The sequence below is a fragment of the Zalophus californianus genome, chromosome 10, assembly GCF_009762305.2.
Source record: "Zalophus californianus isolate mZalCal1 chromosome 10, mZalCal1.pri.v2, whole genome shotgun sequence".
NCBI classification, from domain to species: Eukaryota; Metazoa; Chordata; class Mammalia; order Carnivora; family Otariidae; genus Zalophus; species Zalophus californianus.
Window position 1 is genome coordinate 2,025,734 of NC_045604.1, and position 24,073 is coordinate 2,049,806.

General features: G+C 58.3%; 1 protein-coding gene across 20 annotated transcripts; it reads right to left on the reverse strand.

Moving 5' to 3' along the window:
• Nucleotides 1-423: 423 nt before the first annotated feature.
• On the reverse strand, nucleotides 424-23,240 carry MIR9-1HG (MIR9-1 host gene). Of its 20 annotated transcripts, none has more exons than XR_004819385.1 (8): nucleotides 23,226-23,240; nucleotides 22,917-23,115; nucleotides 20,559-20,626; nucleotides 8,882-8,981; nucleotides 8,333-8,572; nucleotides 2,854-2,968; nucleotides 1,033-1,203; nucleotides 424-739 (listed from the first exon to the last, which is right to left on the reverse strand). XR_004819385.1 is itself a non-coding variant. In XM_027613045.2 (7 exons), exons 1-6 carry the CDS (start codon nucleotides 22,859-22,861, stop codon nucleotides 8,466-8,468), a joined length of 474 nt encoding a protein of 157 aa, XP_027468846.1. In that variant the 5' UTR covers nucleotides 22,862-22,900; the 3' UTR covers nucleotides 1,214-2,968; nucleotides 8,333-8,465. The 20 variants fall into 20 exon arrangements, 2 of the variants coding, with proteins under 2 accessions (XP_027468846.1, XP_027468847.1); XR_003523276.1 differs by lacking the exon at nucleotides 23,226-23,240 and adding an exon at nucleotides 20,199-20,291 and having other exon boundaries at nucleotides 22,917-22,996; XR_003523275.1 differs by lacking the exons at nucleotides 22,917-23,115; nucleotides 23,226-23,240 and adding an exon at nucleotides 22,816-22,830.
• Between the last annotated feature and the right edge of the window lie 833 nt (nucleotides 23,241-24,073).

Sequence of the window (24,073 nt, forward strand, 5' to 3'; positions counted from 1 at the left end):
AGAGTGGGTGCTCTGTCTCTGTGGTTTGTTCAAACACAGGAGGATGTTTGTGAAGAAGGGCCCCTTCGTGGAGGAGACAGAGGGCCACCCAGGGACCCCTGGCACAGGCACTCCGGGCAGCAAGCCCAGCCTCTCCCACTCTCTTGGTCCTTGCGGTGGTAGCTCCTCAGCTGGGAGCATCTGCCCGTTGCTCTGAGGTAGGAGTGGCCAGAGCCTGGGTGGCATTGCCGGGAGCCTTGGGGCCGCTGGGAGAGGTGGAAGCAGCCAAGAAAGTCTTTAGTCTCCACCCCGCCCCCACAGGTGAGATCTGTGTCTTCCTCAGGCTTCCCTCTTCTGCTGCAACGGTGGCCCCCACAGCAAGGGTCTCTCGGGGAGCCCTCCCCTCCCAACCCTGCCCAGGTATATCACGACCACCAGGACCGGTTCAGCATTCAGGAGTCTTTATTAGACATGAGATGGGACCCCCCCTCTCAGAGGACTGTCAGCTCAGATGACATAGGAGGGACCGGGATGGGCCAGGTGGACAGCTGCAGACATGGGAGCACGGTGGAAAGAAGTCTCCCCGGTGGCTCCAGGGGGAAGCCAGGGCTGGAGCCAGGGCCTGGCCACTTCCATCCTGCTCAGGGGCCTCCTGGAGCAGCCAGCCAGTTGCTAGAGTGTAGCCTCATCTTGGGTCAATCCAGGAGGGCTTCTCAGAGGGCGCCCACGCCAACTGGGTGAAATAGGTCCTTCTTTTGGTCTGAAAAGAAGAAGTGTCAAGAGTGAAGAAGGTTCTCTTTGGATGGAGACCTTGGCAGGAGGCAGAGGATTCCAGGGAGTTCGTCCAGCGGCCCTCGGGGCTCCCCTCCACCAGAAAGGCCAGGGCCAGGAGGGTCCATGACAAAGGGCTGAATCTAGGCATCTCTTGCAGGAGCTCCCCCCAGGGCCATGACAGGACAGGGCACTCAGATCCCCAGCAGGTGAGAGATGAGGCGGTGGCCCAGGGGACTTGGCTGAAAGTGGGGAACACGCGTCCCTTGGCCGGGGACCAACCTGGGAGGATTCCAGTGGCTTCCGCAGCAACCGTAGCCTCTTCCCCGGCCCTGTCTCCACCCGCAAGGACGGTGTTAGCATCCCTCCGGCTTCGCACCTGAACACGGGCTGCCAGGCCCCCGCCCATCTGCTCCTGCCCTTCAGTCGCTCCAAGTGTGTTAGGAACTTGCTCTGCGGGAGCCACAGGGGAGGGAGGCAGCATGTGCAGAGGACCCACCAGGCCTCCTCTGAAGCCCCAGCCCAGCTTACTAGCCCCCTGACTCTGGGCAAGTCACATGTCCTTCGTTGGGCCCCGAATGCCCCTTTGCAAGGTGGGGGACAGTACAAGCCAGTTTCCAGGCTTGTTGGAAGACTGATGGAGAACATGGCCGAGAGAGGGGGCTCGCATGAGCAAGCGGGTGCTGAATCCAGGTGGGCTCTGGTATCAGGAGCACCACTGTGGGCACGGTGTCCCTCTCCTTCCCCGCAGGACTTGGGAGCCAGCAACTTTAGGAGTCCCTAAAGTTCACCCATCTGACTTCTCCAAGGGCTTTGAAATCTGAAGAGGGAATCTCTGGAAGAGGAGGGGATCTGAGCCATGCCCCAACACAGCCTCCCTCCGCTCAGATCCGATGGTCTAGCCTTACTCCCCCCTGCCCTCAGTGCTCCACGCCATGACCCCAAACCCGGCCTTTACAGGCCTCTAACCTTGACTCGGGCGGTACTGTGGAGGGGTGTGATTGGGGTCTGCCTCGCCCATCACACTGGACTCAGTCCCCCTCAAACCTGGGCTCCTCGGGGCCCCGACTTCCCTTGGCCCTCGTCCTGCCCTGGCTCCCAGAGGCCCTGAGGTGAGCCGGCCGCTCCTCAGCACCCCAGCTGAGTCTGCTGGCCTCTCCCTCCAGGGCTCCCTGTTGGCTTCCTGGTCCCAGATCCTCAGGCTGCCTGCGAGCCCCACGAGCCCCAGGCTGGCTGGATTTGGGGGCCAACAGAAGGGAAGGTGTGTGTCGGGGTCTGGGGAGGGGTAATGGGTGAAGCTCAGAGGAGGGGAGGAGTCATCCAGATGGAGCAGTCTGGCCCTCCCCGCCCAGACACAGATAGCCAGCATCTCCTAGCAACCGTCCAGTAGTTGTGGGGGGGGGGGAACAATGATGTCGTAAATCATCCCCAGCCCCTCCCTGCCAGCCCACCCTGCCTCAGTGGAGAATGGCCTCCTTTCTCTCTCTCCACCTGCCCCTCATTCAAGATTCCCCCAGCAAAGCTAGCCCCTGCTCAGTGCCCCTTCGGGCTGCCCCTCTGGGTCAAGGTGACCATTCTCTGCCTTCTGCTTGAGCTCCAGAGGGAGGGAGTCCTCACCACCTCAGGATCTCTCAGGGACCGTCAGAACCTCCCGAACGGTGGGAGCAGGGAGACTGCCTTCCTAGGGGACCCCCCCCCCCCACCGACCCTGAGGGCCTGGGACACTATCACTTTCCAGTGACTTCTGGTTCGTGCTTCTCTCTTCGGGTGGGGATGGAGGCAAGGGGAATTTCAAAGCATTTTGTGACACAGACTCCCCTTGTCTAAGCAAGATTTTATTTATTTATTTATTATTATTATTATTATTGTTATTGTAAGTAGGCTCCATGCCCAACATGGGGCTTGAACTCACGACCCTGAGATTGAGAGCCACACGTTCTACTGACTGAGCCGGCTGGGCGCCGCTCTAAACAACAGATCTTAGACTTGGGTCCCCAAGTCTTGAAGGGGCACTGGGACCTCACCAAGCTGGCCAGGTGCCAACAGCTGGAGTCCAGGCAGCCCAGTGAAGTGACTGCATCCGTGTGGCAGTGTGTTCCTTACTTCTCAAAGTAGCCATGTCAAGCCAAGGGTCGAAGAACAGGTGCTTCGGCACAGATCGGGGTTAGACACTGGCAAGGACTTCCCAAGACAGGAATGTGCAGGATCATGGAATCTCCTGGTTGGAGAGAGGAAAAGCCCATCACAGAAATAAGAAACTGGGTGGGAACCGTTTACACTGATTACCTGAGTGCTTCCTCGGCCATATTACATAACACACAGGGAGTATTCAGCACAGAGCCTGACATACCGTTGGCCTCCATCTTGGCTATTTTTAAAAAATCATATGTTAACATTAATTTTTATGGGACGGCTAGCAGGAGGAAGGGTTCCATCCCTGGAGATCTATCTCCCATCCTCCGGGAACCGCACGGGAAGATCCAGACAGGAGGTAGTGCCCTGAGTACAAGATGGCAGCCAATTGCTATGGCAACGGCAGCAGAAGGAGTCCGGTGGATTGTGGGGGCAGCGCTGGAGAGCCAGCTGGTGCCAGATGGACGAAGCCGGCAGAAGGTAGCCTTGGCCGGGTGAGGCTCATGCCCCTGTGCCCAGGGCTGTCCCTCCATATGCCAGCCTCAGCCTGGCCCTTCCCCGAAGGCCCCCAGGCCCCACAGATATCTGTGGGGATGATAGCAAACCACTCCCCCTCCTAGCTCCTGCTTGTACCACAAGGAGTGACCGCTTAGAGACAAAAGACCCTGCTGCTCAGAGTCTTGCGGGCCCATGGGCTGAGGGATCTAGAAAAGTCGGGACTGAGCTCACTCCTGGCAACGCTGAGTAGCACCAGCGGAGAGAGTCTGGTGCAGCAGGCTTGGAGGCGGCTCTTGGACACACTCACTGAGGGTCACGGTGTCTGGCGAATGTGCCCTCTGGAGAACCCCAACGTGAGGGCCGCAGGGCTAGGCAATGTGGGGGAACTTCAGCCCTGCTCCCCCCCAGGCCTGCGGGTCAGTGTTTGCACAGGGCCAGAGGGAAGGATGAAAGAAGCCGCCGTTACGGGGTCCACCGTCTAGGTGTTAAAGAGGCTCGGCGGCTGGAGGCCACGAGAGCTGTCGCCACGCTCCTCAGACAGGCCTCCGCCACGGACCGCAACCAGTCCCTCACCCTCCACCCCAGCGATTGCACCCTCACTTCCAAGCCATGGAAGCCTTCCCTGACTGTTCCCACCTACCTGCAACGGCCCTTCTAACTCTGCGTCCCGTTTAGAATTAGCCCTGGACATCTGCATGCAACCTTACAAAACACCCTCATTCACAGGGACCCATCTGATCCCTCAGGACAACTGTGGAAGTTAGGATCCAAAGACCTTCAGTGACTTGCCTAAGGTCGCCTAGCTCGTAAGGGACGGAAGCCAGGGTCTGCACCCTGACCAGCCTGTCCAGTTTCGGGGTCAACAACCGAAACCTCCTTCTGTTGTCCATCCTGAGTGGAGCCCTTCTACCGAATGTGTGAGCAAAAGCTGCAAGCTGACATCCTGCCTGCTGTCGGCACCCCAAACCCAAACATTTATGAGAAGGAACGGTGTGCACAATGAGGCAGGGGCAGTAGGGAAGGTCTATCCATGCTGCTGGTCAGCAAAAAGTGACACGGAGACCAGGCAAGGAGAGAAACCTCCCCCAGGTTTCCTTGCCCCCAGGCAAGACTGGGTGGAGTCTCAGGCAGCCTTGGGACTCTCTTCTTTCCACCGTCCCCACGCAACCGTCCCTGGGCAGGGGTCCCTGTGCAGGAGCTGGGAAGCACCACGGAAGGGCAGCTATGGCTTGGGGAAGGGAGGCTGGGGGGGGGGGCGGTGCCTGGCAGGATGGGGAGTTGCAGTGGGGAAGAAGGCCGGCAGCAAGGCCTCGGTGCGGGGACCTGTGAGGCCTCATGGGACCCCGGAGAGGAGCCTGTCCTGAGCCTGTCACTGTGAGAGCCTGGCCAGATCTCAGCTTCTCCATTTCCTTCCCGGGTCTGGTTAAAGCTTGAGCTACCCCTCAGTCCTCCCCTCCCCCAACACCCTTGCACCCCCTGCAACCCGTGGGCTCTGGGAGCTAAGCCCCCTCACCTGACAGGGCCACTTCCATGGCCACTCACAGAGAAGCCTTTGTGCAGAGGCTGGGCCTGGGGGAAGGGTGGGGCTGCACCCCTACTTCCCTTCCCCCCCAGTGGCCAGCAGCAGCGCCTTACCTCCACAGCCGCCTCCTCAGCCTCCCACAGCCTTTCTCCAGGAGGGATCCCCTCAGAGCCCTGGCCCACCCCCACAACCCACCCTGTCCCTCACCCCCTCTTCCAGGGATTTCCCAGGACCCAGCGTCTTCTCTGCTCTTCACTCCAGTCCCCAGCTGCCCGTCTTCCTTGCTGACCCCGGGGCACCGCTGCTGGGCAGCAACCCTGGCTTCTCCACCTCTCTTCCCAGAGAGCTCCCACAAGCCTACCCATGTGCAAGCGGGCGTGCATGCGGACAGTGGGGCAAGGTCGGGGCTAGAGGCAGAGGCCCTTCCTCAGGTGGCTCTCAGGCCTTAAACATGTTCCTTCATTTGCAGACCTAACCAGGAGCTCGTGAAACATCCAGCTGGGCACTGGGCTGAGTAGGCAGCTAGATGCATGTCCTGCTCCCTTCTGGGAGTGGTCATGTGCTGCCCCTCGGCTATACCCCCGCTCCCAGCATCTCGGAGGCTGTCAGCTAACTCCCCAGCGCCCCGTCACATCCAGCCTCCCTGGTGGGGTCCATGTCCCATCTCCTCCCGGCCCCGAGTCCCCCTAACGGACAGCCCCGTCCCCTGCCTGTCTACTCTCCACCACCCACTTCCTCAGACTTTGGACTTGATGACACCCTGTCTACCTTTTATCACCACCCCCCGTGTCACCACCCCTCCCTCTGGCCCCTCCAGGAGGCCCTCCCTAACTGCCCAGGTCTTTCCCGTCCTGTGTTCCTGTGTGTCTGCCCTCCCTGCTGGACCATTAGCTCCTCAGAGCATCCCTGGGTCCCACCTTCAACTTTGGCACGACCCCAGCCCACAGCAGGCACGCAGTAAATGCCTGTTAATGGAATGAGCGGACGTGGAGGCAGAGTGAAGGGAGAGGAAGGTGTGGGTGTGAGGGGCACCACAAAGGGGGGAGATGGGTCCTGGTGTGAGTGGTGTGGAGGGGGAGGGCCCGCTCCCGATGGGACCTGAGGGCCTAGGAGTTTGGTGGGGGCAGGAGCCCGGCCAGGCCTTAAGCAGGGCTGAACCGGTGAGCATCTGGACTCTGGACCATGTCTGGGGAGCGGCAAGCAGGGGAGCCCTCCCGGCCCTCCTTGCAGCTCGAGCCTGGGCATCCAGGATGCAGGTGCACCCCTCCAGCCTCTGCCCTGGGAGCTAAGGGTGGGAGCACAGAGAGCAGGTAGGGGAATGGATCTGGAGTTCAGAGAGGCCAGAATGAGCGAAGTGGGAGAGTGTCTGGAACCCCACGATGGCTGATGGGATACACCAGCAGAGCTGCAGAACCCTGGGGAGCACTCATGATGGAGACCTGGCCAACCCGGATGGAGGACCGAATGAGCAGAAGCCAGAACGCATAAGCAAGAATGTAACAGGAGAGCCAAAGGCCACGGGAGCAGACGGGATGATGCCAGCAGGAAATGCTCTGTAGGGGTCGCCCAGCCTGAGTGGGGACGGTGGGCAGAGAAGACTTGAAGCTTCACCTCAAGTACACAGCAGCCTGGCAGGTGGTCCTGCCTACCCACCACTTACCCTCTCCTTCCTCCTGCTGAGATGCCTAGTTTGACCCCTCCAGGATTTTTACATTACCCACAGTCCATCAGACCCTCGGCCAGGTCCTCTGACCGCCGCGCTCACCAGGGGTCTGGAAGGAAACGGGAGGCCTCTCTACCAGCCCTGCCCCTATGCCAAGCTCATGCCCCTCTGGGGTTGCCATGCCTCATCCCTCCTGCCTTCCCTCTCTCCCATCCTCTCTTCCCAATTCCAGGAGCAGGAACACTCAGCCACGTTCTGGTCAGCCAGCCAAGTGCTTCCTGTGGCCTCAGCCCCGTCCCCCCACCACGTCCATCCAGCCAAGTGCTTCCTGTGGCCTCAGCCCCGTCCCCCCACCACGTCCATCCAGCCAAGTGCTTCCTGTGGCCTCAGCCCCGTCCCCCCACCACGTCCATCCACCTGTCAGAGGTGGACATCTTAGGGGTGCTAGTTGCCTAAGATGGCGGCCTCCCTCTCCCTCTGCTTCCGTTCCCACAGCATTGCCTCCTACCCCTGTCTCTCTCTTTCTGAAGCCTGAGCCCAACAAGGTGGGGGGCCAGGCTGGGCAGCCAAGCCCGGAGGAAGCAAGACAAAAAAGGACAGAAAAGCCAGCCCCTTGGCATCTCTCTTTGGCATTGGAGTCCAGCTCGGGGAGGGACGGCAGAAGGGAAGAAAGAAAGTAGTGTGAGTTTTTATTTCTGTCCCCTCTTCCTGCCACCTCCCCCCCACACACACTTTGATGAAAACAAAATCTCTCCCCTTTTCTCTCTTCTCCAACCCCTCCCCTTTTTTCCTGGCTCCTACCATGAGCCTCCTGGAATGCAAATGAGTTGTATTATGCAAATGTATGCAAATCAGGCTTAACGAGCGGAAGGAGGGGGCAGAATGCCTAATGAGTAATGGCGGAGGGTGCAGATGGAGGATGGCAGAAATGACCCCCTCCTCTTCTCCTGTTCCCACAGCCTGGAGGCTTGCTGGGGGTAGCAGGGTGTCCCTCACTTCTGGGAAACGCTAGAAGGTCAAGGCCTCTGTCACCCGAGCTGAGAAGGCCCAGGATGGCCTGGGCTGTAGGTGAGGGACAGGAGAGCTTTGAGGGGAGAGGGTTAAGTACAAGGGACTCCTGCTCACTCGCACAACCTTCCCAGAGTCTCTGGATGCACCAGCCTCTCTGCCTGCACAGCTCGGCTCCAGGGCTGAAAAGAGCGTGATGCTCATGCATGCCAAGGCGTGTGCATCAGAAAGGAGGATTCCCAAGGGAAGATTCCCAACCAGACCCAGGTTCTTCCTGGGGGTGGGGGTGAAAGCTGTCTCTCTTTGTGCTTAGGAAGGTGGGGGTTGGGGCGGTTGCCATGGCAACGTAGCACGGAACACCCACCTCTCCAACATCCAGCCCCAGAGGACCTAAGAGTTGGGGGGGGATAATAGGTTGACACCCCCTGGTGCCCCCACCACCTGGCACTGCCAGCCGGAGATGGCGGCATCACATCCTAGAGAGAATGGCCCCTTTGTTTCTGGGCTCCTGGTGTTGGAGAAGCAGGCCTGGGCACACAGAAGGGCCTTTCCCAGGCCCTGTTCCAGTTTGCGTGACTCTTGCCGGCCTCTGGAGACTCCTTGTGGCCATCCGCTGGCCTCTGTGCCCTGGCAGATGGTTGCCCCCCTTGCCTTTTCTCCCATGGGCTTACCAGCTACTGCTCTGTATGCCTTCCCCTGTGCTTCTGCCCGAGGCCTCCCCCCAGACCTCCACGGACAGAGAGAGAAGCTGGTCCCACCTCTTCCTGGCTTGTGTGGACACCTCACATGTCCACGCATGCCTCCTGTCCTTTTTTGGGCAAGGACAACCTGTGAGCCCTCTCTACCAGCATCAACATTGCAGCAAAGGCAGGGAGGCCCCCACAGGATGTATCAGACACGGTGGGCAGGGCCAGGCTGGAGTTCAGGAGGCTGCATCTTGGCATTTCCACTACCCCGCTGAGTGACCTTGGTCATAACTCCTCCACTCTCTTGGGAATCTGTAAAATGAGAGATATAGGGCGGAGGCTCATTCTAGCTCTACCTGATCTCACAAGAGCGTCAGTTAAATCCCTCCTGAAATCTAACTCTCATCCTTCCTGCTGCGGCAGCGGCCCCTCACTCAGACTCCCCAAAGAGGACAAACACGGTTTCCTGAAGATGGAATGCCAACTGCCCTCAGCCTTTTCCTCTTCCCGAGACTCCACGGCTGCCCACAAACAACTCCCACAGATTACACAATCTAGAGACAGATAGAAGGACCCCTTCCTCACCCTCCCAGAGGGGGCCTGCACGGCCGGCTCACTCACCACCCGGGAGCTGTCCGTGGTGCTGGATGCGGCTCTGGCTCACGCGCGGAGGAAAGAGGGCGGGAGGGTGGTGGAACACCCACCCGCCCCAGGTGAGAAGCTAAAGGGAAGAGAAGAAGCAGAAACATTTTGGAAACTTGTAAGCAAAGGGGCAGATAACGCTGAAGAAAGTTTCTCCTCTCTGAAGATATCCCAATTGCCAAAAGGACTTTGGGGGGAGGAAGAGCCCAAGAGCCAGTGCAACTCTGAACCTCACACCCCTTCATCCCTAAGGACGTAAGAGCCCTAGATCAGCTCAGTCTTCATCTGGATCCTGCTTGGAGATCCACAGGGAGATAGAGTCATAGTTCCTGCCCTTGGGGAAGAGCTCAGGTTGAGGTAGTTGATGGGGTGCACACCTCTACATTCCACCCTAAATTCTACAGTTCCCACAAGGAATTTAGTAATAAAGATGAGACAGACACGCAGGTGCCCAACAGTATTACAGATGCGGAGAGGTGGAGAGGAAAAGTAGGGAAGGGAAGAAGGGCACAGGTCCGCCTGGGTGCCTGGGTGCCTGTGTGCGTGTGACCCAGGCAGAGGGGTAAGCCAGCCTCAGCGGTTCTTAACCCTAGCTGCACATTAGATAAGAAATACCCAGAGAACTTTCCCAGATACTCAGATTTCATCAGTCTGGAACTAGACCCAAACATCAGTATTTTTTTTTTTTTTTAAAGCTCCCCGGGTGATTTCAGTGCACAACCAAGTCAAGAATCACTGGCCTGGAAGAAAGTACCTAAGAAAAAGTACAGGGGTTAAGCCTGATCAGCCAGAGGAAGAGGCAAAGCTAGGGCCCCTGTAGAAGTAGGGAATGAACAGGGAAGAGAAAGACAAGCATCTAACTTCCCTGTCCTGGGAACTCTTGGTGGCCCCAGGCCCGATCTGAAGGGGAGACTGACTCAGGTGTTGGGCTTGTCTCTTCTGTGCTGTGGAAGCTCAAACCATCCCAATGACATCAGGCAATGAGATGAACTGTCTCCCCGGCACAGTCCCTTGTGCAGCGACAGGGCATGGGTGCAGTAACCCTGAGGGCATGCTGCTCCCCTTCACCCAGAAGGTCCCCAGGGAGGCAGCTGTAGAAGGTAAACAGCAACAATGGCCTCTTTCAGTGCCCAGACCGCAACCCTGCAGTCCAATTAGCAGACACGGCAAACAGCAATTCAGCTGCCTTCAGCCGCTGTCATAACAAACTCAGAGCAGCCTTAATGGGGGGATTAGGGCAGGAGGAGGGGGGTGTCACTCTGAGCCTTGGGAGAGCCTGGGTGGCAAGGAAGGGTTCCCCCTTTCTCTCACCCCTCTCCTATCTAAATATGCACCTACGCACCTTCACCTTCCGTAACCCTGCTTCTCATTTTCCTCAAAGCTCTGAGAATGTTCTCATAGTTTTGTCTACTCCTTCCTTTCAATGATTTTAAAGCATTAACCTAAATGCATTTTTCTCCTAGGGAAGTTGGCACACCCTGCCTCTGGATGAGATCGCGCCATAACCCCCCAAGATCTCTGAGGTCTCGATAGCAAAGGAAGGAAAGAAGGTGGAAAGGTCAATCTGTGCCCAGAGCATCAGGGTGGGAATGAGGTGAAGAAATAAGTATCAGAATATTCCAGTTCCCAAACCCTGGGAAGGGCAGACTTCAAGTAGGACTTCTAGACCCAGAAGAACACAGAGGGGCCTGTGTTTCTCTGGCGGGTTACTAACCTGGGGAATTGATTTGGCAGTCAGGGAGGTGGGAGGCTGGGAGGCAAGAGGAGAGAAAACACCCCTTCTTAAAGTTGCTCCGTGCTGAAGAGAAGTCTGCACGCTGATAGGCAGGTCTCCATCTGGTTTGTTAATTACACCCACTGCCTAACGGGTCCTTTACCTAAACAAACTGTTTTCAGTAATTCTAGAAACTTAATGGAATAAGCTTGGAATTATCGTCTACTCACGCCATATTTCTCTATCTACATAAGTCAGTTTACCAATCGTAAGTACCAATAGGTGATAAGATCTGTTCAGAAGAGAAAGTACGATGGCCCTTCTGCCCCAAGGACTCCAGGCTCTTCCCTGAATGGGCTGTTCGTCTTCTCACCAGCCCTCAGACACTGCCCACCCAGGTCCCCAGCAGTCCCTCCTCTACTCCAAAGCTGGAAAAGAAGGAAGGAACTTCCTCAAGTTGAAATGTGTTGAGATCCTCAGTCAAGAACATACCAAAGAGCTGTCCTTTTTTGCATTCCGAGATCAATCATATGCTTTCAGATCGTTGTTCTGAACGGTAGCGAAAGAATGACTCTTTGCCCATGGATATGATAACATATTACAAGATCTTTTACATAGAATTCTTTGTTTGCTCCATGTAACAATCCTGGAGGCATACATTCGTCTCTCCTTTATATAAACATCCTGCTGAGGCTCAGAGATGTTGCAGCTGGTAAGTGATACACCCAAGCACAAACCTTGGTCCAGTCACACATGCTCCTTGCATTTCTGTCCCTCCCCAGGCTTGCTGACGGTGATGATGTTTATGACTGGGGAAACCTTTCAGTGCCCTGAATTGAGGAAAACCTGACCCAAGGTGAGGGTGTGAGTGATAATCAAAACTTGAGTCAGAGAAAATTGCCTTTGAACTCCTGGACTCAGAATCCAATAGGAAAGCATTGGAATGAGGGCGAGGGAGGAAAATGGGTGAAGAAACCAGCTTAGAAACCATCCCAGTAGAAATAGGTGGATGTCGCAAGATCAGAAGAATAAAACTAAAAACTCGTGAACACAGAGGTGTGATGATACCAAGCCAGAAATTCGCTAACTGGTAATGGGTGAAGCCCTTGCGAGCCCCCTTCAAGCCAGCCTCCCTGCACCCCTATCCCATCAGTTTGCCTAGTGGGCTCAGCTGGAGGAGGTGTCATCCGGTATAAAAGTTGGGGGAGGCGGGTGGCAGGACTCAGTGGTATCACTGTGATGTCTGCATTTGGTAAACCCCCCCAACCCCAGAGTGTCTGTTCCTCTAATGGATTTACAGTTATGCATAGTCAGGCATCCCTGATCAGACAGCCAGGCCTCCTGCCCACCGTGGATCCATCACACACACACAGCCTGCGTCACGTCGGGTCAGTCAGTTTCTCACCCTCGTGAGCAGACACAGACAGCTCCCAGCACAGCCTCCCATCGTTCTCCTGACAGCCCTGCCCACACACCCACGCTCACCACCACGTGTACACAGAAGGCAACACCCCCCCACCACATCCCTCCCGGCCTCTACCCCCTCTCCCTGGAGGAGGTGTTTGTTCTGTATAGGGTGTAAGCCCTCCACCCACCCACTCCCTCAGGCCCTCTAGTCTCCTTGGGAGACCCAGTGGTCAGATGTGCTCATGGGGCCCCACAATAACAATATAAACCCACTGTGGTTAAAACATAAGTTCTAAGTCTTATGTGGATGAGTCTCAGCAGATCCCAAACATGCATTTCCAACCAGCTGCGTGAAGAGTTAAAAAAAAAAAAAAAAAAAAAAAACAGGAGGGGCGCCTGTGTGGTTCAGTTGGTTAAGCATCTGCCTTGGCTCAGGTCGTGATCCCCGGGGTCCGGATGGAGCCCACCCTGCATCATCAGGCTCCCTGCTCAACAGGGAGACTGCTTCTTCCTCTCCCGCTACCCCCCTCCGCCCCTGCTTGTGTTCCCTTTCACTGTCAAATAAATAAATAAAATCTTTAAAAAAAAAAAAAAAGCCTGTCTTTCTTGGTGCTCCTCCTCCTCCCCCTCCCCCTCCTCCTCGGATCCCAGCCAGGCCTGAGGCTCTCATCTCTCCTGGACCTTACCTTTCCCCTGATGCCCCATCCCCTCCCTTCTCACTCATCCTTCATCCGCATCTTAGTCTCCCCACCTTACCCTCTAGTCCTTCCCCTGAGGTTTGAAACTATTCAGGGGGGTTAGCTTCCCACTGGGGTCTGTGGTTCCTCATCTGTAAAATGGGGTTAATAGCAGCTGCTTCCCAGTGTCGGAGGATCAAAGAGAAGCATGTAGACAGAGGCTGTTACCAGGGGGTACGGTGTTAGGGATTCTTAGTCCCTGCCCAAATCTGCCCCCTTTCTCCCTAATCCTGTCTCCACTGCCCCCCTCCCAAAATACCAAATTCCAAACAGCTGAAAAAAGTGAGAGGCAGCTGATCTCTCTTTCCTCCAAACCTCCGAAGGGAGGAAACGGGTGTGCTCTAGGCTCTCTGAAGCCTGACTGTTTTAGTTTGGATTCCCCAATATTTCTCCCACATAATATATAATTGAATCATAATCTCCTCGCTATAAAAATCAGTTCCTGGAGGAAACTGTAAATTTACACAGGGAACTGGAGTCTGTACAAGGTCATTTTGTCCAGCTGTCCCGCCCTTTTTTTCTCCCTGCGCTCTGGACTGCCAGCCAGGTGGTGGGGGAGGGAACGGGGAGAGGGAGTAAACGCAGCCGGGCTACTTCTAGCTTTGTTACATTTACTTTTATTCCACCAAGTGACTCTGGACCATCCTCCTCCCAACTGCACCGAAACACTTTTGCTTAAAATATTTAGGTCAGGCCAGATAAACGGATTCTTTTAGGAAAGGCCCTGATTAATCTCTCTAATTCTTTGCTTTCTCTGGGCAGCATAAGTACTAAGCTACAAATTCCTTTGTGTTTGAGCTCCTTGAGGCCATTTGCTCTTGGAGGTGATTTCTAAGAGAGTGAGGATGGGATAGCAAGGCAACGTGTCTTGAAAGACCCCAACTCGGCCGATCTGGTCAGTGAAGACAGAGCTTCCATGAGTAGCTTTTCTTTTTTTCTTTTTTTTTTTTTTAAGATTTTATTTATTTGAGAGAGAGAGAGAATGAGAGACAGAGAGCACGAGAGGGAAGAGGGTCAGAGGGAGGAGCAGACTCCCCGCCGAGCAGGGAGCCCGATGCGGGACTCGATCCCGGGACTCCAGGATCATGACCTGAGCCGAAGGCAGTCGCTCAACCAACCGAGCCACCCAGGCGCCCCATGAGTAGCTTTTCAAGACATCAGACTGAGGTCCTGAGCAGAAAGAGGAAAGAATATGGAACAAGGGAGCTAAGAAACACTCTGCACACCCCTGCCCCAGAACCCAGCCTGTGTCTCCAGGTCTACCCCCACTTGTCCCCACTCATTCTCAGCTCCAGCCCAGCTGGGCAGACCTACAGGGCTTCAGGGAGCGGAGCGGATGAAAGCAAAAACCCCAGGTGGGTTCTTTGCTCTTTCCTTTTCTCCTTGAAAGGAGGTCTGGGGCGGGGGGGGGGGGGGGGGGGCGGGGAGGGAGGTACTCCCCCAAAGCCTCTCACCCCAGCAAGAGCTGTGCAGAGCCTGCGGGAAGCTGTTCACCAGCGCCCACGGGAGACGCCTGGGCCGGCAGCCCGAGGCACTGGCCCAAATAACCCTGCAACTAGATTTCAACGGATCTCTGCCTCGGAGCAGCTTCCCCCGCAGTGGCCCACTCCGCATTCTGCCCGGAAAGCCCCCATCCTGAGGAGGAACCACCCTTCTTCCCCTTTCTCGCCTCCTCCCAGCTCATGGGGAGCACCTGGCTAACGTGAGCCGGGGCGGCGCCTCCTACCTGCCTGGACCCGGGTTGGGGTTCGGTCTTGAGGCCCGCGGGCCACCGGCATCTCTTCTCCCCCGCGCGGCCCTGGGGTCCTCGCGCCCCCAGCCCCTCGTGTATGCCCTCCCCCGCCCGCCCATGCGGCCAGCTTTCCCGGGGCCCTCTGCGCAGTGTATGGGGTTATTTTTACTTTCGGTTATCTAGCTTTATGAAGACTCCACACCACTCATACAGCTAGATAACCAAAGATAACAACCAACCCCGCCTCCTGGCTGCCGCCGCCGCCTCTTCCACGCAGCCTCCCGGCCGCCCGCCGCCGCCGCCCCGGCCGCCCGCCGGTGGAGGTGGGAGAGGGCACAGGGGTGGAGGTGGGGGCGGAGAGAGGAACGGAGTCCAAGACGGAAAGGGACCCCGAGCACAGGACACAGACACCACAGAGCCCGAGAAGGGCGTGGGAAGGACGCGAAGGCCGGCGGCGTCGAGGGCCAGGGATCGCCCCCGGGCCCCAGAAGCTTCGAGCGCGCCTCTCTCTTCCCGCTCCCATCTGAGCCACAAGCGGGAGCTCCGCGGGTCCTTCCGCAGGAAGAGGGACTCGCGGGCTTTTCGCGCCACCCGGGACGACCGCAGGGACCGCGGCGGAGGCCTCGACAGCCCCACGGGGTCCCCACCGCCCTCCTCTGGAAGCTGCAGGGCGCGCCCGACAGCCCAAGCCTCTGCGTGGGAGCCGCGGGGACCCCCTGCTCGCGAAGGGCTGGAACAAGGGCGCTGACTAAAGCCGGGGGCGAGCAGCGAATCGTGGGGGAAAACCCCCGGCGGCGTCCTGGCAGGGAACAGGAAATCCTGGCAACCCGGAGGGAGGCAAGCCGGTGCGGGGTGGGCGCCCCAGGGCCTCCCCGGCGCGTCTCTGGGAGAGAAGGAAAGGGCGAAGACCCCACCCAGGAGGGGTTCCGGGAGACCCCCCCCCCACGAGATGGGGTAGGCGGTGCAGGTGAGTGAGGCGAGCCCCAGGCCCCGCGGGACCCCCAGAGAAACGGCTTTGTACAAAGAGTTCCACAAAGCACCCAAGGCTGTGAAAATGGTCGGGGGTCCGAAGCGAGAGGGGCCCTAGGGCTTGGGGGGGATTCCGATCGGAAACGGGAGTCGACACAGAGGTCCCCGCAGCCCGCAGGAGGGTCTCGGCCGGCCCCTCCGGGCGGACGCGCAGGCACGCTCGCTGGACGCCGAGGCGCTCGCCCACCTGCTGCCCCGAGCCCGCCAGGCCACTTACATCGAGCCCAGGGCGCCCATCGTGCTCTCCCGCGCGGTCCTCCCGGCGCGCTCCCGCTACGGAGAGCCGTGGCCCGGGGTGCCCGGGCTCAGCGAGGCGCCCGCCGGATCTCAGCCTCCGCCGAGCCGCGGTGAGCGGGGCGGAGCGGGGCGGAGCGGGCCTCGCCTCCCCAGCTCCCTCCTCCGCCGCGGCCGCCGCTCTGGCCCCGGCGCGCTCCGGCTCCGGACTTTTCATTCATCCTTTCACGCTCCCTCCCCAGGCCAGCCTCCGATTGGCTCCGCCAAGTCTGACGTCACCGCCTCTTCTCCCCCGCCGGCCCGCCCCTCCCCTTCCAGGGAAGGGCTGGAGCGCGCAATTGGGGCGCCCCTCCCCCCAGGAGCGGGGTTGGGGAGGGATTACCACGTCTGTGTGCTGACCCTCAGCCTCCTGCTGCCTCGCCCACCCCGAGGCTCGCCTGCCGTCTCCCGCCATTGCCATTTGTGGTTTTGATCTCCATCCTCACTCTTTGTAGGCCCTACATTTTCCATTTGGGCCCTAGGTATGTTGCGCCAGGATATAGGGGGCGGGGGGACTCAGAGATATCAAAATGAACCAGATAACGAGATTCTCCCCCTACCTGCCTCCTCTCCTCAGGATATTCTTTGTGCTTGTCGTGTTCTGATCCCTTCCAGACTGGGATCCTAACCTTTTAGGACGGGCGGGAATCTCGCTCTTGTTGGTTTCCAACCCAAAACAGTGAGGGAAAGATTCTGGAAGTTAGGGACTCCTACTGGGAGACGCGGGGTCCGACCGAGTCTGGGCCTCCCTAGTCGCGGTGCAGAAACGGGAATATCTCTTGACCCTGCTCCCTACACTACACCAAGGTTGGGCGTGGGGAGGCTGGTGGGTCTCATCTGGAATTAACCCCGGGCAGTATCCGCACATTCCGCTCAGCCACGGAGGCCAGCCCCACGCGCCTCCCCCCGGGCTCCATCTCCAGTGACACTAGGAGAGCTGGGCGCAGAGGAAGAAGGATCGCTCTCAGCATGGTTTTCGGTTCCGGGCTTTCCTGACCTGGCTCCCCATCTGCCCGGAGAATCGGAGTCCAGTAATGCCGCTTCCCAACCCCGGCAGCTCGCGCCGCCCCGCAAGCCGGGTGCGGATTCTCCCTGCCTGGCGGCGCTCTCCCAGAGAGAGCTGTGGGCCCCTGGCTGAGCCTCGGTGTCTGCCAGGGAGCTAGTCCCCAGTCCCCAGGTACCCGTCCCTCCAACCGCCCTACTCGCAGCCCCTTTTCTGAAAAATCCTACAACCTAGATACCTAGAGCCTGGGTGCCTGCCTAACACCGGCCTATTCCTCTCACCTGGGATCCTTGAACACTGTGCCGACAGAGGTGCGCCCCTCAGTTGCCAGTAGGCCCAGCCAGACTGTTTTATCCACTTGGGGGTGTCGCCTCTCTGCACCTTCTAGGACAAAGCCCTGGGGCCTGCGTTTCCCCAGGAGAACAGCAGTATGGAGCCTGGCTTCCCCAGTCTCAGGGTCTTCTCAGGGCTGTGCTTGGCACAGCTCCCGCCCCCCTCCGTCAGCTCCCAGAGGGTCTCAGGACCCTTACCCAAGGGAAAGGCTTTCTAGAAGCTTCCACAGCATCCATTCTTTACCCTCTCAGAGCAGGGAGCACAGCAGCAGAGGCTGTGGGGAAGGAAGGAAAGAAACAAAGTGTCCGCTGCCTACTTTCTTCCCCACCCCTCGCGCCCCCACAGCTCAGAACGGAGCATTGGAGGAGCACTGGGGTCTCTGCGCCCCAGTTCAGATGCAGGAAAGTGGAATCCCTCCCAAACACTCTCACAGACAGACTTACCCTACCGCCATGCTGCTAAATGCATTCTCTACAGGCACCCTCCATACCAGGCCCCGGAGAAACGATAGGCCCCTCCAGCCTTTCAGCTTCCTGCCTACAAACCTCCTCAAATAATTCCAGGTACTCGACTTCGTACCTCTTTATAAGAAACCCAACACCCTGCAGACATTCCAGCAAACCTAGATAGGGCCTACACTGCTCCACACACACCACCAACTTCCCCGACAAATATTCCCCCATTTGCCCCCCACAAAGATCCCTTAAAAGCACCTGAAGGGCACTTTCGCCCCCTCCTTCCTCCCCCTCACCCAGCGCCTGGGAGGCTGGGACCAGCAGGTGGGAAAGAGCTGGCCCGTCCTGCTAGCCAATGCCCTCTGCTTGCTTCCGTCAGCAATCCCAGCCAAGTCCCCTACTCTCAGTGGGCCCAAGCTCATCTCCACAACCCCTTACCCTGGAGCCACCCGGTGAGCACAGTGAGAGGCAGTGGGGACCAGCCGTGAACCTTCTTCCTCTTTCAGCCACTGCTGTATTTTTGCTGGGGAGGGTTAGACACAGAAAGGCTTCTTTGCCCAGTGGAGACACCCCTACCCCTATGGGCCAAAATCAGACTCAGCTGGACCTTCTCAAAAACTGGGGTCTGGAAAGAAATGGGTACATTTCCAAATCGCCCCCCCCCCCAAATAGCTAGATAAGGAGCTGGGTCCTCTGCTTCTTGTTGTGGCTTTGGGCACTACAGAGCTTCCTGAGCCTAAGCAGTGTCCAGTGTCCAAAGGTTTAAGGAGGCCCCCGCAGCAGAAACTGGAGATGGGTTTACTTTGGAATCACCCTCTCTAGCCAGATTCCGGATGAAGCCATTTTTTGTTGGTTTTGCCTGGGCGGACCTGACAACCTGACCTCCCAGGGCTCCTGCTCAGGGATGGAGGTGAGTGGGGCCTCTGTCTCCATTCCTACGGGGGTGGAGGGTTAAGCCGGGAAAGAAGCAGAAAACTCCCCACTGGCACCTGAACTGGGCTTGCTTTGTATATGAGGCCATGTTACTCTGGTTTCCAGAAGGAGAGTGCTGGAGGGGAGCAAATGAGACAGCCCTGCAGGGTAGAGGCAGCGCCACACATATTGGGGCCTAGGGGATCTAATACTACACTGAAAACAAGGTGGGTGCCCAGGAAAGAGTGGGCTAACAAGGGTATGTGCGTGCCCGGCTGAATTTGCCCTCATGCACGCTGAGCGCGAATGGGTGGAGAGGGAGGGTGTTGACCAAGTGTGGGGCCCGCGTGGGGTCTGCGTGGGAGGGGAGGGGGGAGGCGTAGCGACCGCGATGCGTGTTAGTGACTATTCGGCAATTCCTCTGACCACAAGAGACCCTTCCACTATCTAGAATTTGATACAGCAGGCCGGAGAGAGGCTGCCAGCTGGAGCAAAATGGGTGCATTAGGTGCCCCCCACCCCCCGTGCTTGGCCTGCCAGCCTCAGTCTCCCCAGGAAGGCCTCCGCTGGAGCCCCCAGTACTCTGGGCTGAGGTCGGTGTTCTATAGAGCCATGGCCTGCAGACCCCACCCGGAGTCCTTCCAGGGAAATTCTGGGGTACCTTGGGGAGAGGCCCCCAAGTCCCCAGTATTGATCTGAGTCTGCAAGTGTCTTCATTAGCTCAGAGCCTGCCGTCTTTGCCCGTGCCTGTCCCCACCCCCATCCCTACGGTCCTGATGCCCACCATTGTCTGTGCCTGAAGAGGCCCATGTATAGAAAAACATGGCCTGAATGATGCTCTCTGGATGCAGCTTTTGGACAGATTTTTATAATTTGGGTCCAAAATACATTTTGGCATGAGGCCACTCTCTTGAAACATTCAGGTAATTAAATAAAAGGTGTATTTTTTCTTTGTTTCAATTATCGGATTAATTTGCCTTGAAGATAATACAGATGAAAGCTGCATTTGGAAGAAGGTGGGTTCAGGTATTTATTTCTGCCTTCTAAGTGCATCATTATTATGAACATTATCACACATTATTCTTTTGCTATAGAATATTTGCATTGTCTGTGGGATAGTGACACATAAAAGCAAGAATTGGCCAAAAAAAAAAAAAAATGCTGAAGTGGTGACAAAAAAAAAAAACCAAAATCTGTCTATCTCCATAGGGGCAGAGGAGGTTAGAGAGCATGGGGACAACATGGAAGATTTTGTCCCTGGGGATGCCACCCTTCCCTCCCCATGAGAGTGGTTTTCTCCTGTCGAGAGGCCAGCCTGAGAATTCCTTGGGCCTTGCTGAGCACTGCCTCCCTGGCCGCTCCCAGTTCTTAGACCCACAGCTGAGCTGAGCGCCTGCCTCAGAGCCCTGTGGAGTCTGGGGTGAGGGTGGGGGTGAAGGCAAGGTGATGACGGAGATGGGAGAGGGCCCACGTTCTGCAAGTGGCCTCCTTGAGGGGCAAATGCACGGGTGGGCAAGGGTGCTGAGCATGCACACCCATGTGCAGACACAACCCTATGCACCAAGACAAATGCCACCCCATGTCCACGGCACTCCCAGCCAGAGCCTCCGATGCTTCCAGGGGCTCGACCCGCACACACCCTCGGCATGCATGCCTCCCAGATCCCCGCTCACCACGACCCACGCTGCTCTCCTTTCTCACCTCTGTGGCCCAGATACCGCCATCCCCGCCCCGCTCTGCAAAACTCCGCCTGCCTCCCGGGGTCAACCGCTGCGGCCCAGCCCTTGGGAACGTCTGAGAGAAGAGGAAGAGTCCCCTGACGCCCCAGTGCCTCTCCGCCCTCTCACGGAGCTGGGTGCAGGGGGTCTCTCGTTCCCACCACCAATGACTCCACAGGTCTTACGACCATCAGAGGGGAGCACAGTCAGGGCCCCAAAGCTAGAAGAGGCAGGGTGGGGGGAACAGGAGAACACAGAGGGGGTGCGGGATGCAGGGTCAGCTCTGCCCCCGCCCCCTTCCCCCCACCCCGCCATCAAAGCAAACAAATAAGAAAATAAATACCCTAAAAGCCAAGGTGGCCCCCCACGATGACACCAGAAGTGGGGCTGCTGCTTCTTGGATGCCCGGCCCTGTCAAGGGGAGAATGTGAAGGTTAAAGTGGTTTCAGTTCTCTCCTTCGCATCCCCCTCTCTCTGCCACCTGCCCTCCTCGGTCCGTCCCTCCTCCACAGGCCAGGCTGCCCGCTTCCCTCGCAGGGCTCCAGGCAGCACCGGCGGCCACGGGGAGAGAGCAGCCTGGATGCCCGGACGTGCAGGCGGGCAGGGCCCCCGCCAGCCCCACGCTGCTGGGACGACGGCGCCAACTCAGCCCCTGCTCACAGCCCGCGCTGCCTCCGGCCTCCAGCCGAAGCTAAGGGCCCCTGGCTTGAACCTGGAGGAGTAGTCCCTCGCCCAGCGGACACCCTCTCCTCACGGCTCCCGGCTGCTCAGGGCAGAATGAGGGATCTGGGGGCAAGGAGACATGTTTGACTGTCTAGATCTAACTGCAGCGTATCTGTAAAGTCCTCGGCACTGAAGATATGGCCAACCCTGCTAGGTCTCTAGCTTTCTCACCCTTCCATCCCGGAGAGCAGATCCTGGAGCGGCCCAACGTTCCCCTGGTCCTGTCCTTCTCTGTCTCACATACACAAAAGGTGAGAATACAAAGCAGCTTTTTAAATGTTAATGTTGGGTGTGGAACCTAGTCTCAATATTTTATAGTCTCACCTTCCCAGTATTTTGCTTTCAGGCTAATTTTGACTTAGGGGAATGACGTGGGTGACCCAGCTCCTGATACACCAGGAGAAGTGTGTTCGTGCGGGCGTATGTGGGCGTGTGCGTGTGCGTGCGCGCATGTGTGTGTTGGGGCAAGGAGGTGAAGCCTTCTACCTCAAACTCAATCCACAACTACTCCACCTTCTTTTTTTAATCAGGAAGATAATCTACCTTCATGCAGAGGAAATCATGAACAGGCAGGGCTGGGGAGCAGGGATGAGCCTCCCATCCCAGCCCGATTTCTAGGAGGGGTGCTTGGAACGCCCCCACCCCACTTCTCGGGGCCACAAATGCCCACTCGCCTCCCGGCCTTAGCTCTGCCAGCCCACCCGTTCATAAAGGGCTGTCTCCGTCCGAAATGGTCCTCACACCAAAGAGGGGCCGACCCCCCCCCAACTTGCAGACCGGCTAGAAAATGGACACAAACACAGCTGGGGGACCTGCTTTCCCCCCCTCACAAAGGGGCGTGGGGTCCCTGGAGCGGCAATGGCTCTCCCTGCGGAGCCCTGCCCTGCAGCCCCCCACACACCGTGTGAGGGAGAGGGAGGAGGTGACAAGGACCCAGGAGGCACGGAGCATGTTTGGTGACCGGCAGCCTCAGCCTCTCCCAGAAATCTGGCCTCTGGGGGACCAGAAGTAGTCTGCGGGGCCTCCAGCCCCCACTGCCCCCCAGGGGTCCCAGCCTGTCGCCCAGGGTGGGGACAGGAGTGAGAATTGTGCCTTCTCTCTATTGCCCCGGCCCTTCTTGAAAAGCAAGAAATGAAAACGAGCATCAGATGGGGCTGGTGAGAGCTGCAGTGGGGCTCCTGCCCCTTCTGGAACCTCAGCATCTGACCCCAGCACCTCACTGGCCTTTCAGCTCCCCCGGGCCCGTTCCCACCCGCCCGCTCATGGGAAAGGCAGGGAAGAAGACGTTTAGATTAATCTAAAGTCTATAAAATGCTTTGGGGGTTTTTCCTAATTCTGGCCCCCACCTGTTTGGGAATGTGGCTCCTCCCCCCGCCCCCAGCCCCAGGCCCCCAGCTCCCCAGACCTTGTCCTCCCCTAAGAGCTGAAGTCCCCGGGGGCAGAGAGGAAAAGAGGTCCGGAGTCCAAATACAGACCCATCTTTCTCTTCCCTTGCATCCCCGCTAGTCTCCCTGCCCGCCCCTCCTCTGGTACCAGCATTAAGATGTTGGCCTTCTGCTGGAGAGAGGGAGGGGCGGATTAACAGGATCAGTAGTACCGTGACCCTAAAGCCCCTGAATCCCATTGGCAAACTTGGCGAGCTGTCTCCCGTGGGCCAGGCTGGGGAAGGAGGGGACCAAGAGATGCTCCGGGCTCTGGCGGTGGGGCAGGGCTGCTGCCTCGGCTCACCGCTGCTGCCCCGGGCGCCCCGAAGCAGGAGGGGAGACCCCGCTCTGCCAACTCCCCCTCCACACTCACGCCCCACCCCTGTGGGTCACCCCTACAGCTTTCATCAGCCCTTCCTTTCTGTGATTGTTGCGTCGGCCTCCTAATATTACCCCGTGGGCGAAGTAGGGCACCCCGACTGGTTTTAGGGGATCCCATCCCACCCCGGCCCAGGTGCCCGAGGGAGCGAGGACCGTCCGGAATGGCCACTCACCCGGCTTCTGTGAGGAGCAGAGCCGGCTCGGCGGCCCCAGCGCTGGACTGCCTCCCTCCAGCTCCTTCTCCGGGGCGGCTCCAGTGACGTAGCATCTGTCTGTCCATTCAGGAATTCCGCTCGCCTCTCTCTCTCTCTCTCTCTCTCTCTCTCTGGCTGCTCTCCCTGGAAGGCAGCAAAGAGGGGGTGCTGCCCCTGTCTGGAGACACCGCGACCACCAAAATGACAGCCCGCCTGGAGGAAGCCCCCTCCCCTCCCGCTCCGAGGCCGGTGTGGGAAGGGGTCTTTGTCATCTCCTCTGTTCCCCACCTCCTTCTCTGGCCTTCTCCAACCTGAGGCAGGAAGAGGGGGCTCAGGAAAGCTATTGTTCCCCCAGGCCACCCATATCCCCCAAGGAAGCGCGAGAAAGGGTGTGACAGACGCACACCGTCCCCAGGCTCCTGCCGGGTCCAGCTGACCTTCGGACCTGAGAGCGCGGCGAGATGACGCGTCCAGGGTGGGGAGCGGGGTGGAGAAGGAGGCACAGAAAGAAGACACTTGGCCATTTCGGGGTGTCCCCGAGCCCCCTTCCCAAGCCTCCCCCAGCCCTGGGCCCCGTCAGTTCCACAAATCACAAATCCACGGCCTAGTTGTGCAGGAGAAAGTGACCCTTGGGAGACACGGCACCCACGGTGGGGGCGGGAAGGCCAGCGCTTGGAAGGCTAGACGGGAGACGGGAGGGGGTGGGACCACGGATTCAAAGTGGGCGATAAATTATCTCGCTCTCAGAGAAGGGAGAGCCATTTGGGGGCTGGTTTCCAGGGCTGGGGTCCCGAGATTTGCCGGGCTCTGGGGCCCAGGATGGCACAATGGCCGGTCCTCTCCGTCACCCCCACCCCGCCCCTCCCTCCCCTCCCTCCCGCTCTTCCTGGCCGGCCTGGGAACTCAGTCTGAGCTCGACGTGACAGACAGCAGGCCTGCATGCTAATGAAGTTTGTCCCAAGTTCATTGTCAAAGCCCCCCCCTTCCCCAAGGCCCCCTCCCCTCCTCTCTCATACACAAATCTCCCTCCAACTTTTGTCCCACAGACCTGGAGGCCACTTGAGTCCCTGCCGGCTCCCTCTCTCCCCCTCCCCCACTGCTTTCAGTGTCCCCCTGCCCACTACCGCCCTCAGCTA

Excerpts from the sequence above, each read along its gene's own strand:
- MIR9-1HG (XM_027613045.2), bottom strand. The coding sequence starts at position 22,861 with ATGGGATCCCCTAAAACCAGTCGGGGTGCCCTACTTCGCCCACGGG. Across the intron at positions 20,292-20,558 it reads GGGCCACCTTGGCTTTTAGG|ACGTTCCCAAGGGCTGGGCC; the intron begins GTATTTATTTTC and ends CTCTTCTCTCAG. Across the intron at positions 8,573-8,881 it reads CCACGGACAGCTCCCGGGTG|ATTCCCAAGAGAGTGGAGGA; the intron begins GTGAGTGAGCCG and ends CTCATTTTACAG.